Source organism: Trypanosoma brucei, chromosome 9 (assembly GCF_000002445.2).
Source record: "Trypanosoma brucei brucei TREU927 chromosome 9, whole genome shotgun sequence".
Classification (NCBI taxonomy): Eukaryota; Euglenozoa; class Kinetoplastea; order Trypanosomatida; family Trypanosomatidae; genus Trypanosoma; species Trypanosoma brucei.
Window position 1 is genome coordinate 359,487 of NC_007282.1, and position 13,472 is coordinate 372,958.

A 13,472-nucleotide genomic window follows, 5' to 3' on the forward strand; every position below is an offset into this window, starting at 1 on the left:
CACACAATAATAAGTAAAACTTTAAAAAAAAAAACAACCTCGCACTCACCACCATACTAAAACAAAACTCAAAACTGCTCTAAAGAGCAGTACCACGCAATTGTCATTATTTTTATATTACTAGCAACGTGAAAGCATAATGCTTCGTTGACGTTACAAAGTGGTAACAAAACAAAAGTAATAATGATGACAACGGTAGTGAGGTGAGTAATTTGGTTTCATTACGATGGTTAAAACGTCATATTCACTTCATCCTATTATCATTATTGTTATCGCAGCCAATGCAATCGGCTCTTGAAGTGGAGAGAAAATCCCCTCCCCCCCCTCCACACACACACACACGTCATTGCACACGTTAGGGTGGTGGCTGAACAACAACAACAAAAAAAAAAAAAAGAAATAACATAAAAGTGAGATGAAGCGTGTGAAGAAAGGTGGAAGAAAAAAAAAAAGGAAAAAGACACACATACATATACACATACTTTTCAACAGCTGGTCATTAACTAAGCTCGTTTCCCCACCCCTTTTACAAACAGACGCGGTGCGAATCCTCATTTCACCCATACGTGGCCATACATCTACTATAAATATATATATATATTTATTTATAAATAAATGTAATTAAATCTGTATAACTATAAATACGCACGCCACAAAACTGACGAGCTAATACGCTTGAAAAGTAACGAATTAAGAACAAAAAAATATTACATTTGCGCCACTTTCCCCTGGTCACGTTGCTAAGTTTCCTTTCAGTTTCTTGTTTTTCTCTTCGAACTTCCCGTGCGAGAGAGAGAAAACAAAAGGAGACGTCACCAGTCACGACAACAGCACCAAAAAAAAAAAAAGAGAAACGAAGTTAGTCCCAGACAACAGACTTCAAGCGGTTCATAAATCCCACTCGACCAAAAGTGGAACTACCTTTGCGCAGCGCAAGTCCCCTATTTTCCTCATCACTTACCGTTTCAACCTCTATCATATCCCAATGATCACTTAATGGTTCGACATAAACCCACTCCTTTACTTCCCTTCGCTCAGTTTCCGTTTGCTTGTGCATATGACGTTGCACAATTTCTACAATAAGGGGAGCCTTCGCTTGTATAAAAGGATGCTCACGTATCACCGCAACAGTGGCACGTTCAAATGAGTTTGTTTTCACTAATGACTCCACAAGCGACTTGGCATCATCCGATACATTGGCCCAATGCGGACCGACGCAGCGGATGCCTTTCAGCATATTTTGGTAAAGAGAACTAAAGCATCGCGTAGCCACAGGCATATGACCACACAACAAAACATATGCTACAACACCTAAGCTGTACATATCCGCAAGATGCATCGTCTCTCCCAACGCCTCATACACACGGCGACGTTCCACGACAGCGCGTATATTCTCTGGAGAAGTGTAACCTGCGGTTCCACAAGGTACAAAAAGTTGTGTTTCGCACTGTTTCACATACTCCGCAAGGCCAAAGTCGATGATCATCACCCTTTTGAAGTCGTGCGAAAGAACGATGTTTTCAAGCTTTATATCACGATGCACTATTCCTTTCTTGTGGTAAAGGTAGTCAAGACCTTCTGCCACCTGCAGGACAACATTTGCCACAAGAACTTCTACGTCGTATTTATATTCCTTAGCTAACCTCCATGCTTGCATGAGCGAACCGCCATCACCTGCTTCCATAACAATAACAAGGTGATGTGGTGTCTGCAATACCTCCAATAGTTTTGCAACATTATGATGATCCACATCTTGCATTATTTCCAACTCTGTTACAATTTTCTTCCACGAACGATAGGTCACAACCGATGCTTTAGTTATTACTTTAAGTGCCACACGCCTTCTACAGGGATAACTCCGGTCTTCGCATTTATACACAGAGCCAAACCCACCTTTACCAATCATAGCTCCCTCAAAGAATGTTGGGAAGCGGTCTGTTATACTTTCATAATAAACATAATCTCCAACATTGAATTCAGAGAGGGATGTGTAACATGAATGCATGAGTGCGTTAATGCTGCGGCTGTCGAGAAATGACATAATGAGACGCGCCACGCTTCCATCACGCTTCCCCGTACGTAAGTTACGCAAACTTCTAAACACAGCGGGAAACTTGCAGGAGTTGCACCGCCGTAAGCGTCGCCCACCATATGTAGCAGTGCATGGGGCACAATTGTCACAAAATATCCGTCCACACCACTGGCAGTGTTGTTTACTGACGAGTAGTGAAAACTTCTTGCGGCACAGGCGGTTCTCACAGGCATCTGTTGAGCACCAGTCGCGTCGCTGCTCACCGGGAATTACTAATTCATGCTCCCCGCGCATGACTGCACAACTTAACACACACAAATATATATATATATATATATATATATATATACGTAGAAGAAAAAAAAAGAAGAAAAGAAGAAAAAGGTAACGAAGAAATTACAGAACTGTGGCGTTAGATGTATCATCTCCGATGAGGTCACCACACCCACATGTGAGAAATGTATATGTATATGCAGTACTAACGTAACGACACCGAACAAGAAGTAAATTTTTAAAAAGATCACAAGAGACAAAAAACAAAAACAAAAAACAAAAACAAAGGACACACAAAAATAATTTTACAGATTGACAACCCGACACCTACATAGACCAAAACTTACCACCCGTTTAACGGAAACCCTCCCCTTCCCTCTCGATAGAATGCACAAGAGGCATCCAAGACAGCTGTAGTTAATAAACGATAAGTTAATCGAGACAGACAAAAAAAGAAAAAAAAGAAAACCAAGACGGTAACCCTTCACAAAGGACAATGTATGGCACAAATATCCCCCATCTTTTTTTTTTGAAATGTCGTGCGCGTTCTCTAAGGTTGCATAACACAACCGAAACTCGCACAAACCAATAACAGACCATCGGTTCCAACAACTCAATGAATACAGTAGACGGATTTTACACTGGAATGTTTGCATGACTTGGAAGTTAGCCACGAAATGACACCGTCGCGACAGAAAATAATAATAATAATAAATAATAACACAAATTGACAAGACGCATAATCCCCGCATCGCCCCCGTTTGGCCACCTTCACCCGGGTAAGGCTTCTTCCCCCTTTTCCTATAATTTACTGTCATATTACAGTTTTCCAATTGCATGGTACCACATACGTTTAATTCCTTGAGGTTCCTCATCTACTGCTTGAAGAGCTGAATCCCCCTCAAGGGCCTGTCGTACTGCCATATCGTGTCGAGCCCCACATCGTTTCAACTCAGCCATCGGCTCTTTGCAGTTGGAAATTTCAAACATTCCAACCATCATGCACTGGTGAAGTTTCTCCGCCTCTCCTGCGCAAGCTCCAATAAGGTTAAACTTTCTGTAATCATACAAACCTTCCCCTTGTTTCGCTGTCCAGTCCTTAATACACGAATAATATCCCAATCGCTGATTCTCACAAGCTCCCTTTGGTCTGTCGGGCCCGTAGTCGAACTCCTTCAAGCACGAGCGCCATAATGTTGCCTCGACTGCGCAGGGGGCGGGATCCACAACCGGTACTGGCATAATAATACCACAGGTGTGTAGAGTTTCAATATACCCTTCCTTGCAAAATCCGTATGATCATGTTCACAGAACCAAAAAATAAATAAATAAATAAATAAAGAGGAAAACAAGCACAATTCACATATTTAATTCCCACACCCAACATGGTGAAAAGAACAGTAGGCGGAGACTCGTCCTTTCCCGGTTATATACCACAAAGAATAAAAATAAAATACATGTATATTATATATAAATATAAATAGACTCGGCACAACATGCTGGATTGCCGCATACGCGCACACCCACACCGGATGAAATGGATGAAGGCATAACACGATGTTCCCCCACCTCCTCAAAGGAAAGGAAAGGAAAGGAATCATGAAGGGATGAACGAAGAGGAAAAGCAGGAAACAAAAACAAAAACAACAACAACAATATATATATATATATACCTTTCTTCCTTTTCATATCATTCCCTTAGCAGCGCAAACAGCATTGCGGTGTACAGATCTTCAACTAATCTCATCCTCTGGTCGAGTGACGCGAAATAATCAAAAACAAAAACAAAAAGTGAAATAAAGAATTTTTTTTCATGATTAAGAGAGCAAGGAAAAAGGGAATGTCCCATACAATTTCTGGGGAATTGTGATTTTGCCGCACCGACCGCTTTTTTTTTCTTTTTATTTTTTCTTCCTTCCTTCGTTATGCACGCATGTTTTAGTAGTAGCAGGTGACTCTTCAATATTCTAGCAATAACCTCCGTGGTAAACCGTGGGAAAACGGTGGTAATGTTAGTTTACGGTGAGGAAAAATGGGGGGGAATAAACGACACAGCCCCTCAATCGTCATGATAAAAATATTAATAAACAAAAAAACATGGTGAAAAAAAAAATGTGAAGCACCAGTACCGATTAACAAAAAGATATGAATGAGCAAAAAAGAAAAAGAAAGAGAAGAGCAAAAAAAAGGAGAAGGGTGCGAATCTTCGCAACGATCGCACAATTCAGCAGGCTAAAAGAGACATGACAAAAAAAAAAAAGAAATAAATATACGCTCATATATATATATATATGACGGAACGGTACCAACGAATGCCTTGTTTCTCTAGCACAAAAGGTTTGCACCGCGCATATATGGTAATATCATGTGCTGAATAAAAAGATTTCCGCGTGCGAGCACCCGCACAAACACACGGAAAGACTCCACACACAAAAAAAAATAATAATAAACACCCAATAAAGTGGTAGATGGAAATATGAGGCCACACACCCAACAGGCGCCCTTTTCATCCAAGGAAAATTAACAATAAAATTAACAATAACAACAAAGAAAGAAATGGAAAAGAAAAGCGGTAACGCGCAGTTCATGCCTTATAGTCACACGACAGCGCATTACCGCAGGTCTTCTGACACCTCCGCAACAGTGTGAGAGTGTCGGTCCTTTATTTTCTTCGACGATGTCCTCTTCTTTGTATGACCGCTGCTTCCTCTATCCTTTTCATCTGCTCCTATCTCTATTTTTGTCGCACTATTTCGTGATTTTTTGTGCGACATTTTGGTTTGAACAGCGTTGAGGTTGAGTAGGGCTGCTTTTTCCATTTCTTCTGAGAAAGGGTACTGAATTCCAATTCGGTCTGCCATGGCCATGTACTCCGCTAATTTGTTCTTCATGGGAACAACTTCCCCAGCAAGCATCTGCAGTTCCGCCTTCAGTTGCTCAACAGAGGCGTCATCACCTCCCTCTTTTTTGCGCAGAGCCTCCCTGGCTTGCCTAAGTTTAGAGCGCAACCGTTTGTTCTCTGTCGTGAGCAGTTGCAGCTTTTTATCCGCTCCATCACCATTTACTGTTTTCTCGTCAACAGGGAGAATAGATGCGACTGGTTCAGCGGCACTCTCCAACTGCTGCTCAAGTTGTTGAATCTTTTCCTGCAACTCTTCCACCTGCCTCTCCAGGTCGTTTGTTGTGTAATCCTGCATTATACGCAGCTTCTCTGTGAGGTCAGCAATACTTTCCTTCAGCTTCCCATTTTCCTCTTGCAAAACCGATAGTTTGTCGTTAGATTCTTTCAGTTGCGCAGCCAAACTCTCAGCCTCCCTCTCATTTCCAACACTGCGATATGACGGGCTATCAGCACCGTGCGCCAGTACGTCCACCGCAGGGCCGTCATCAAAGCGAACAAGCGATAAGAGGTCGGTGTTTGGTTGCTTTTTCTTCTTTCTCCTGACTGGCAATGTAACAGCACCACTGACAATTTGTTCAGCACGCGCTGTTTGCAGCTTTTCTTCAAGTTGTTCGATGCGCCTACGCATAGCCGCTGCATCATCGTCTAACTTCTTCCTCTCTTCTTCAAACCTTTCATTGACCTCTGCAGAACTTCGTTCCTGCTCCTCTAACTGCCGATGTGCCTCTTTAAGAGTAACCCTTAACTGATCTACTTGTACACGCAGAGCAGTAACATCCGAATCTTCCGCCGCAGCGGATGAAGCTCGAGCAGCAACGCCACCGGCGGCTTCTGTGGATTGACGCAATTTGTCAAGTTCGCTTTCGATATGCAACCGCTCTTCTTCGACTTGATGCAACTGGGCACACAACCTTCCACTTTCATTCTCGTACCTCTGCCTTTCTTCTGCTATGCGAACCTCCATCTCCAACTCCTTTTCATGCCGAACTGCCTCCAATTGATCATTTACAGTTACCATTACACGACGTAGCTCCTCCTTCACGGCCTCCAACTCACTGCTAGTCGCCACTATCGTGGAGAGCAACTTTTCTTCTTGATTAGACTTTTCCTCCACCAAGCACTGATATTTATTCCTTTCCAGCTCAAGCGCGCGGTACTCATCCGTTAACTTTGCCATCTTCTCGTTGGTATTGGTGCACATCGCGGTTTCAGAGGCTAGACGCTCGGCAATTAATCCTAATTCAGCGGAGTGAGCAGAGCGAATTTGTTCGTTTTGCCTCAGTTGCTCCTCGTTCTCTGCCTCCAGTTCGTCAATCGTTTGACGGTACACCAAAAGCTCGGAGGTGAGCCGATCAATATCAGAAACCATTTGTTGGTTTTCGCTTACAAGTCTCGTGTTCTCGACCATTACCGAGCGAATATCGTCAGGAACAAAGCTGTTACTCTCTAACTGTGCAGCAACGGTCCCTTCGCTTGCAACTGCGCGCTCACATTCGACTCCGCCAACACTAGTCCTTTGTTCAACACAGGCCCCAACGCCTTTGGTATCGTTAGCACCTCCACACTGCCGCATAACTTCTTCCATACGAAGCTGCAGTTCGTTTAATTGGCCTTCGAGTGTAGTATTCTGGCCGCACAGTTTGTTATTTTCTTCCATCAGGCGACACACCTCCACACGAAGTTCCGCGCTTTCTTTCACAAGCGCAGCAACCTCGTCCTCACGCGACTTAAGAGTTTGCCTCTGGTTGTCTACAGTGTCCTGAAGACTCGCTCTCTCCGAACCCACACGTTGCAAGTCTGCTTGTGTTTCCCCCAGTTGCACTTTCACAGCTTGTAAAGAGAATTCCAGTGCCGTGCACCGTGCCTCAGTGTCACTTCCCGTATTCTGTCTTTGTGCTTCCTCTAACTGAGTGATTTCTTCCCTAGCTTTTAACAATGCTTTTTCCGACTCCTCAGCACAAGAAAGACGCTCTCGTAACGTAGAAACCTCTTGCTGTAGCTCAGCTACGCTTGTCTCAAATTGTGGTATTTTTTCTGCTTGCATGCGAGCCCTGTCAAGCTCCAACTGAGCTGCTTCGTAGTCACGAGAAAGCTGATCCCTTTCCACCCTCAAGTTGTTGATATCAGTCGTAAGAGTTTCACATTGTGCCTCCAGCCCACGAAGCCGCTCCTCGTCATGTTCTTTTGTGGTTGCGAAGTAGGTTGCTTCCTCTTTCATTGCGGAAGATAGATCCGTCAGCTTCCCATTTTCTTCAGTAACTTGGGCAAGACGCGACTCCAAGATTGAAATCTTCTCCATTGCAGCCTCGTGTTGGTGTTGAGCGTCCTCGCAATTTTTGCACGATTTTGGCTCATTCATCGAGGCAGTCAGTAGCGTATCAACATCATAACTGGGTGCAGTCAGTTTTGCCTCCGCAGAACAACTCTCATTTTGTCTGATCCTATCTTCCAACTCTCTCAGTTTTTCGGTTAATGCCCTGTTCTCGGCTTCCACGTCCTTGTGCATGCTTGATTCAGTGGCAAGGTTTTCACGCAGATCTTCCAGCTCCTGTTCGTACCGTGTTATCTTGTCATGTAATTCCTGCTGCTTCTGCTCTGCGACGCTGGCACTGTCACATTCCTCCCTCGACGCTTGAAGCTCCCATTGTTGTTGAGTTAACTCCGCGGTTTTTGCTTGTAGTTCCGCTTGTAGTCGCTGTAGTTGGTCCCTCAATTCATCCTCTCGTATGCGATGCCGGTCAACCTCACTTCGTAAATCGTTGAACACCAAACTATTGGCCTCCAGTTCTTCCATACGAAGCTGCAGTTCGTTTAATTGGCCTTCGAGTGTAGTATTCTGGCCGCACAGTTTGTTATTTTCTTCCATCAGGCGACACACCTCCACACGAAGTTCCGCGCTTTCTTTCACAAGCGCAGCAACCTCGTCCTCACGCGACTTAAGAGTTTGCCTCTGGTTGTCTACAGTGTCCTGAAGACTCGCTCTCTCCGAACCCACACGTTGCAAGTCTGCTTGTGTTTCCCCCAGTTGCACTTTCACAGCTTGTAAAGAGAATTCCAGTGCCGTGCACCGTGCCTCAGTGTCACTTCCCGTATTCTGTCTTTGTGCTTCCTCTAACTGAGTGATTTCTTCCCTAGCTTTTAACAATGCTTTTTCCGACTCCTCAGCACAAGAAAGACGCTCTCGTAACGTAGAAACCTCTTGCTGTAGCTCAGCTACGCTTGTCTCAAATTGTGGTATTTTTTCTGCTTGCATGCGAGCCCTGTCAAGCTCCAACTGAGCTGCTTCGTAGTCACGAGAAAGCTGATCCCTTTCCACCCTCAAGTTGTTGATATCAGTCGTAAGAGTTTCACATTGTGCCTCCAGCCCACGAAGCCGCTCCTCGTCATGTTCTTTTGTGGTTGCGAAGTAGGTTGCTTCCTCTTTCATTGCGGAAGATAGATCCGTCAGCTTCCCATTTTCTTCAGTAACTTGGGCAAGACGCGACTCCAAGATTGAAATCTTCTCCATTGCAGCCTCGTGTTGGTGTTGAGCGTCCTCGCAATTTTTGCACGATTTTGGCTCATTCATCGAGGCAGTCAGTAGCGTATCAACATCATAACTGGGTGCAGTCAGTTTTGCCTCCGCAGAACAACTCTCATTTTGTCTGATCCTATCTTCCAACTCTCTCAGTTTTTCGGTTAATGCCCTGTTCTCGGCTTCCACGTCCTTGTGCATGCTTGATTCAGTGGCAAGGTTTTCACGCAGATCTTCCAGCTCCTGTTCGTACCGTGTTATCTTGTCATGTAATTCCTGCTGCTTCTGCTCTGCGACGCTGGCACTGTCACATTCCTCCCTCGACGCTTGAAGCTCCCATTGTTGTTGAGTTAACTCCGCGGTTTTTGCTTGTAGTTCCGCTTGTAGTCGCTGTAGTTGGTCCCTCAATTCATCCTCTCGTATGCGATGCCGGTCAACCTCACTTCGTAAATCCCTAAACATAACATTTTTTGATTCATCTTCGTCCTGAGCAATACGAACAGTGACTGCAAGTGGACTACGACTTATAACCTCTTGTTGGTCACGCACAACCGCAGAGAGCTTTTGAACGTTGGCGTGCCCCTGCTGGACCTCCATCAGTAACTTTTGCACTTCGCCATTGGATGAGGTGTGCTGGGCTCGGAAGTCGGTGAATTCCTTGCACAAATTGTCTAATAACTTCTGCAGGTTTTCCGGCGTGGCTGTCTTTGAGCTTCCAAACAATTTAAACTTATCCCGTTCATAAAGTGCTTTAAGCACAGGTGTTTCGGAAAATATGTTGGTACTATAAGTTTCACACCTCACTTGCATCTCCGCTACAGTTCCAGAAAGTTTTGCATTCTCATCACATACCTTTGTAAGCACGTCCGTGAGCGACTTATTCTCCCGCTCGAGTTGCTTAACCCGCTTGACCAGTGCATCGGCCTCTTCAGTGGATTGCACAATTTGTATTGCCTTTACAGGTTGCTGCGCCGTCGGGCCGTTGTCCACATCGCAGTGTCCGGATGCCTCCATTTGTCTCTACGATGATGGCACCTACCTTTCTATGTTTATTAGAAGATCGGTAGTTATCTTCAACGTATTGTTAGTATTATTTTTTTTATATTAAAAAAAAAAAGCGTCGGCGTATGTGCGACGAGGCGTGGTGACGGGTCCAGTCGTCACGTCACTTTGTATGGTTTCTAAATGATGGCAAGGGCACAATGATGACAACGAGGTATAGAAAAAGACGAACAGAGGATAAAAAAATAATTTAAAACAAAAATTAGAGGGTTGTGTGGATGGCATTTTACGTACTCACAAACGTTGTCATTGTGACAAGCAAAATTATCGTACGTTTTATGTCCGCAAATGAAAAAGTGAAGTAAGAGTGTGGAGAAGAGGGGAAGAGAAAAAAATTCCACACCAATAAAAGGAGATAGATAGAGGAACGCCGCGCTTACCGGGGAAAGCGTGTGTTGTGTAGTGCAGTGCATTTATCAAATCCCTTCACCTTTAATTGAGACTTAGGGAGAGTTGTTCCGTGGCCGTTAAACACATATTCCAGTGGACAACACCGATCCCAACAGACTCCACATCGTTCAACCATTTGCTTTTCATTCCATGCTGCTGTGCAAACGCGGTAAATGCGGCACCGAGACAAATATTCCCAAACCAGCGTGTCCATGTAAGAGGGAAGGGATGAAGAAGTAAACACTAAACTTAAAGATGAATCACCCTACGATATACAGGGAACTACAAAAAAAAAGGCGGGGGAAAATATGACAATACCGCTTCCACATTCCATGCCTCCTTTAACACACAACTCCTCACTGGCGGCTTCCCGCAGCATCCAGAACCGCCAGATGATACATGCTATCCAGCAGCTGTTGCACATTCACCACCTGCTTGAAAGCACTCAACGCGGCTGTCAAAGCCATAAAGAACAGAAACGCAGGTTCAGCGATCCCATACACGCCGTACATATATAAGTTTAAGTAGAAAAGTTCCTGTCCGACGCAAAGTGCACACATAAACGGACGATTTGTATAATAAAGTCGCAGAAGTGAAAAAATACTGCTGCTCACGTCCTTATGACTAGTACGGCCAGCATAAAGCGACACGTACATGACGCAGAAATGCGAAGAAATATCCAGGAAAACAAGACATGCAAGCGAAGTGGCTCCCCAATGTGGAAGCGGTTGTAATACCTGCACAACCACAACAATCAAACCAGCCGTTGACGCCCGATCCGTCAACATATCAAGTATCGCACCAAACTGTGTGCATTGGCCAAACCGTCGCGCTACCATGCCATCCACCGCGTCCAGCACAAAACCAATGATGTAACAAAATAAAAATGCAATGGGAAAGTGGCCGAGCAAGCAGAAGGAAATCAATGAAAGAATAACGCGTGTGTAGCCAATGAGGTTAGGGTAAAACAAACATACCTGCAGTGGTGTGGTAGTTTTAGCTTTCGGCATTGGTGCTGCGTTGCTTGCCTATGCCTATGCCTATGCGTGTGTTTGTGTTTGTGTATCTCCTTCCACCTACGTCAGACGGTAATGCCCCTGTTATTTGACACCGTGTCCACAAGTTTTCTGAAAAAGAAAAAAAATACTGGCAGAGACCAAAGACAAGTCAGAAAAGGGTTACAAACATACACGTACATGGAACAATTAAATAATTCCACGAACTTAACGACAACAGCGTGACAACCCACCCGAAACCTCTTATTTCCCTTTTCTCCAAATCACGACCTTTCGTCATCACTGACATCAGGGACCACAAGAGTCAACAGCACAGTGCTCGACGCAGAGTGAAGAGAAACACACCGATAATCACATAAGCGGAGACAACACAACACAACACCACGCGACGCTAAAGTGATTATAGAAAAGCGCAACATATCCATTCGTCAAAGAAAGAAAAAAAATGCACGGCACACTACATGTCATCCATTCGTTCCTCTTCATCAATAGATGTCCCCTCCCGTCGAATTTCCTCACGCATGGCCTCCACACTAAATGGACACGCACGATACTTTAGTACTGGGTACCGAAAGTACACGTTCTCCCGTGCAACATGCTTCTTCGCAAGACAGTTGTCGCACAACTCGGCATCCGCACCACTAAAGTTGTCAAGAGTACGATGCACTCCGCAAAGTATACACAGACGTTTACAATCAATGCAAACGAGCGACTGCGCGGGGGCGGTAGCTTTTGAGAAATGTGCTGCGGGAAGCAGACGGGTGCAGCTATTACACCGCAATCGTAAATGCTTCCTGGAAACTAACAGTGCGCCTGTGCGAATAGTGCAAAAGACAGCAGTACGCCACATGAAGTACAGGAGCCTAAATGCTCCCTAGACACACACACACACACACACAATTTCTTTTTCCAGAGGATGAAAACAATAAAAATAAAAAATAAAAAAATATATGGATATGCCAACTCCTAGTTTCGCTGCGTCGTCAACTGCCTCAGAAGGAATCGCAAAAATGACGCCAAAAGTAACAGTCATTTATTAAATAGAAAAGTACGGACCGATATATATATATATATATATATATATATATATATATATTAAAAAACGATAAACAAAACGAGCCGATTCGGCGAAAGCGTGGGTGAAATCCAAAGATAGGTGCTACACGCAAAGACTCGACATCGTCAACGAACAAAAGCAATATCACAATGAAGCAACACCACCTGATCCTTCATCCTCTGCTCCACACGCCTTTGCACTTCCTTAGCGAAGGACACCGAATCCCCCACAACATCCTCCCAGGCCAAACCCTCCCCATTGAGCTGCCCGTTCCGTAGTAACTCCTCCAGAACAGCGGGATGCGTACAGGAATATCCTCGTGACAGGATTGCCCGGCGGTACCGCTCCGTCAGTAGCTCCTCCGCAACACTCTGCAAAGTAAGCTCGTATTGAGGGAAAGTACCGTTCTGTGAATAGTTGCGCACTAACGCTGGCCGTACACGCGAGCGAAACAAAAGCCGCGGTTTTTCAACACAATTTTTACCGTCCCTACCGGAGACGGGTTCGTCATATTTAGAGAAGGAAGGAGTTGCGCTGAGTAACCGCTGGCGGTCGAGTGTGAACCGGTACGGATGCAATAGCGGTGCCAAATCCACAACAACAACGGAGTCCGTGGCGTGGAGGTACAACCGAATGCTGTGAATCAGCCAGTTAACTTTTATGTGTTGCTGTGTGAAGTTAATCCCACGCGTAGGCACCGCAGAGGTGCCACTATCGTTACTACAAGCATCACTAGCAATAGCATTGCTGCTGCTGCTGCAAGTTGCCACATCGATCACACACCTCCGGCCCGTCCACCTATTACGAACCACTGCATAATCACATGAAAACGTTTTTCTACGGGCATCCGATTTTGGATCAGGATCCGTGGTCAAGACGTAACTTTTCGTCGTCATGAACCACACGGTTCCCCCAAAGGCAGCTGCAGAGAGAACTGCGTAAAGACTTAGCATCGCCTTAAGTCTTCCGAGTGCTGCGGTGGGACCTAACACACGAAACCCCTCCATAAAGCCGTAACCCTTCACACCATACACACCGGTACGTTCGGCAGCGGTGGCGGCTGAAGTTGAGGACGTCAGTGGTGTCGTGCTCCACGGTAATCTTTCCTTGGTATCATCGCCACCAGATGCAGCAGAATTCGATGATACACTCCGTGCACCGCACATCCACGCTGCGCTTATTCGAGCAAGTCCCATAGGCGGGCATCTCCTTGTCAATCCCCACAT

At 45.0% G+C, this 13,472-nt stretch overlaps 7 protein-coding genes across 7 annotated transcripts, besides 16 other annotated features; all 7 read right to left on the reverse strand.

The window, feature by feature from the left end:
* Positions 1 to 37: part of a sequence feature (A-rich) that runs on past the window's edge.
* A 333-nt stretch (positions 38 to 370) lies between these two features.
* Positions 371 to 461: a sequence feature (A-rich).
* Positions 462 to 572: 111 nt separating this feature from the next.
* Positions 573 to 644: a microsatellite.
* A 215-nt stretch (positions 645 to 859) lies between these two features.
* Positions 860 to 2,326, reverse strand: Tb09.160.0500 (protein kinase, putative; the record flags this gene model as incomplete). Its single annotated transcript, XM_798353.1, has 1 exon — positions 860 to 2,326. One exon carries the CDS (start codon positions 2,324 to 2,326, stop codon positions 860 to 862), a length of 1,467 nt encoding a protein of 488 aa, XP_803446.1.
* A 24-nt stretch (positions 2,327 to 2,350) lies between these two features.
* Positions 2,351 to 2,381: a microsatellite.
* A 183-nt stretch (positions 2,382 to 2,564) lies between these two features.
* Positions 2,565 to 2,592: a microsatellite.
* An 18-nt stretch (positions 2,593 to 2,610) lies between these two features.
* On the reverse strand, positions 2,611 to 3,123 carry Tb09.v1.0060 (hypothetical protein, unlikely; the record flags this gene model as incomplete). The annotated part of the gene is made up of 1 exon (XM_798354.1): positions 2,611 to 3,123. One exon carries the CDS (start codon positions 3,121 to 3,123, stop codon positions 2,611 to 2,613), a length of 513 nt encoding a protein of 170 aa, XP_803447.1.
* Positions 3,001 to 3,026: a sequence feature (AT_rich).
* Position 3,124: 1 nt separating the features above from the next.
* Positions 3,125 to 3,547, reverse strand: Tb09.160.0510 (hypothetical protein, conserved; the record flags this gene model as incomplete). Its single annotated transcript, XM_798355.1, has 1 exon — positions 3,125 to 3,547. The coding sequence occupies one exon, from the start codon at positions 3,545 to 3,547 to the stop codon at positions 3,125 to 3,127; it is 423 nt and encodes a 140-aa protein (XP_803448.1).
* Positions 3,548 to 3,623: 76 nt separating this feature from the next.
* Positions 3,624 to 3,646: a microsatellite.
* A 100-nt stretch (positions 3,647 to 3,746) lies between these two features.
* Positions 3,747 to 3,788: a sequence feature (AT_rich).
* A 92-nt stretch (positions 3,789 to 3,880) lies between these two features.
* Positions 3,881 to 3,902: a microsatellite.
* A 32-nt stretch (positions 3,903 to 3,934) lies between these two features.
* Positions 3,935 to 3,958: a microsatellite.
* Positions 3,959 to 4,821: 863 nt separating this feature from the next.
* Positions 4,822 to 4,874: a sequence feature (A-rich).
* Positions 4,875 to 4,917: 43 nt separating this feature from the next.
* Tb09.160.0520 (hypothetical protein, conserved) lies at positions 4,918 to 9,735 on the reverse strand (the record flags this gene model as incomplete). Its single annotated transcript, XM_798356.1, has 1 exon — positions 4,918 to 9,735. The coding sequence occupies one exon, from the start codon at positions 9,733 to 9,735 to the stop codon at positions 4,918 to 4,920; it is 4,818 nt and encodes a 1,605-aa protein (XP_803449.1).
* A 74-nt stretch (positions 9,736 to 9,809) lies between these two features.
* Positions 9,810 to 9,838: a sequence feature (AT_rich).
* Positions 9,839 to 9,960: 122 nt separating this feature from the next.
* Positions 9,961 to 9,988: a sequence feature (AT_rich).
* A 541-nt stretch (positions 9,989 to 10,529) lies between these two features.
* Tb09.160.0530 (phosphatidyltransferase, putative) lies at positions 10,530 to 11,183 on the reverse strand (the record flags this gene model as incomplete). Its single annotated transcript, XM_798357.1, has 1 exon — positions 10,530 to 11,183. One exon carries the CDS (start codon positions 11,181 to 11,183, stop codon positions 10,530 to 10,532), a length of 654 nt encoding a protein of 217 aa, XP_803450.1.
* A 463-nt stretch (positions 11,184 to 11,646) lies between these two features.
* Tb09.160.0540 (hypothetical protein, conserved) lies at positions 11,647 to 12,039 on the reverse strand (the record flags this gene model as incomplete). The annotated part of the gene is made up of 1 exon (XM_798358.1): positions 11,647 to 12,039. The coding sequence occupies one exon, from the start codon at positions 12,037 to 12,039 to the stop codon at positions 11,647 to 11,649; it is 393 nt and encodes a 130-aa protein (XP_803451.1).
* Positions 12,040 to 12,067: 28 nt separating this feature from the next.
* Positions 12,068 to 12,088: a microsatellite.
* A 25-nt stretch (positions 12,089 to 12,113) lies between these two features.
* Positions 12,114 to 12,141: a sequence feature (AT_rich).
* Positions 12,142 to 12,247: 106 nt separating this feature from the next.
* Positions 12,248 to 12,285: a microsatellite.
* An 86-nt stretch (positions 12,286 to 12,371) lies between these two features.
* Tb09.160.0550 (hypothetical protein, conserved) lies at positions 12,372 to 13,472 on the reverse strand (the record flags this gene model as incomplete). The annotated part of the gene is made up of 1 exon (XM_798359.1): positions 12,372 to 13,472. One exon carries the CDS (start codon positions 13,470 to 13,472, stop codon positions 12,372 to 12,374), a length of 1,101 nt encoding a protein of 366 aa, XP_803452.1.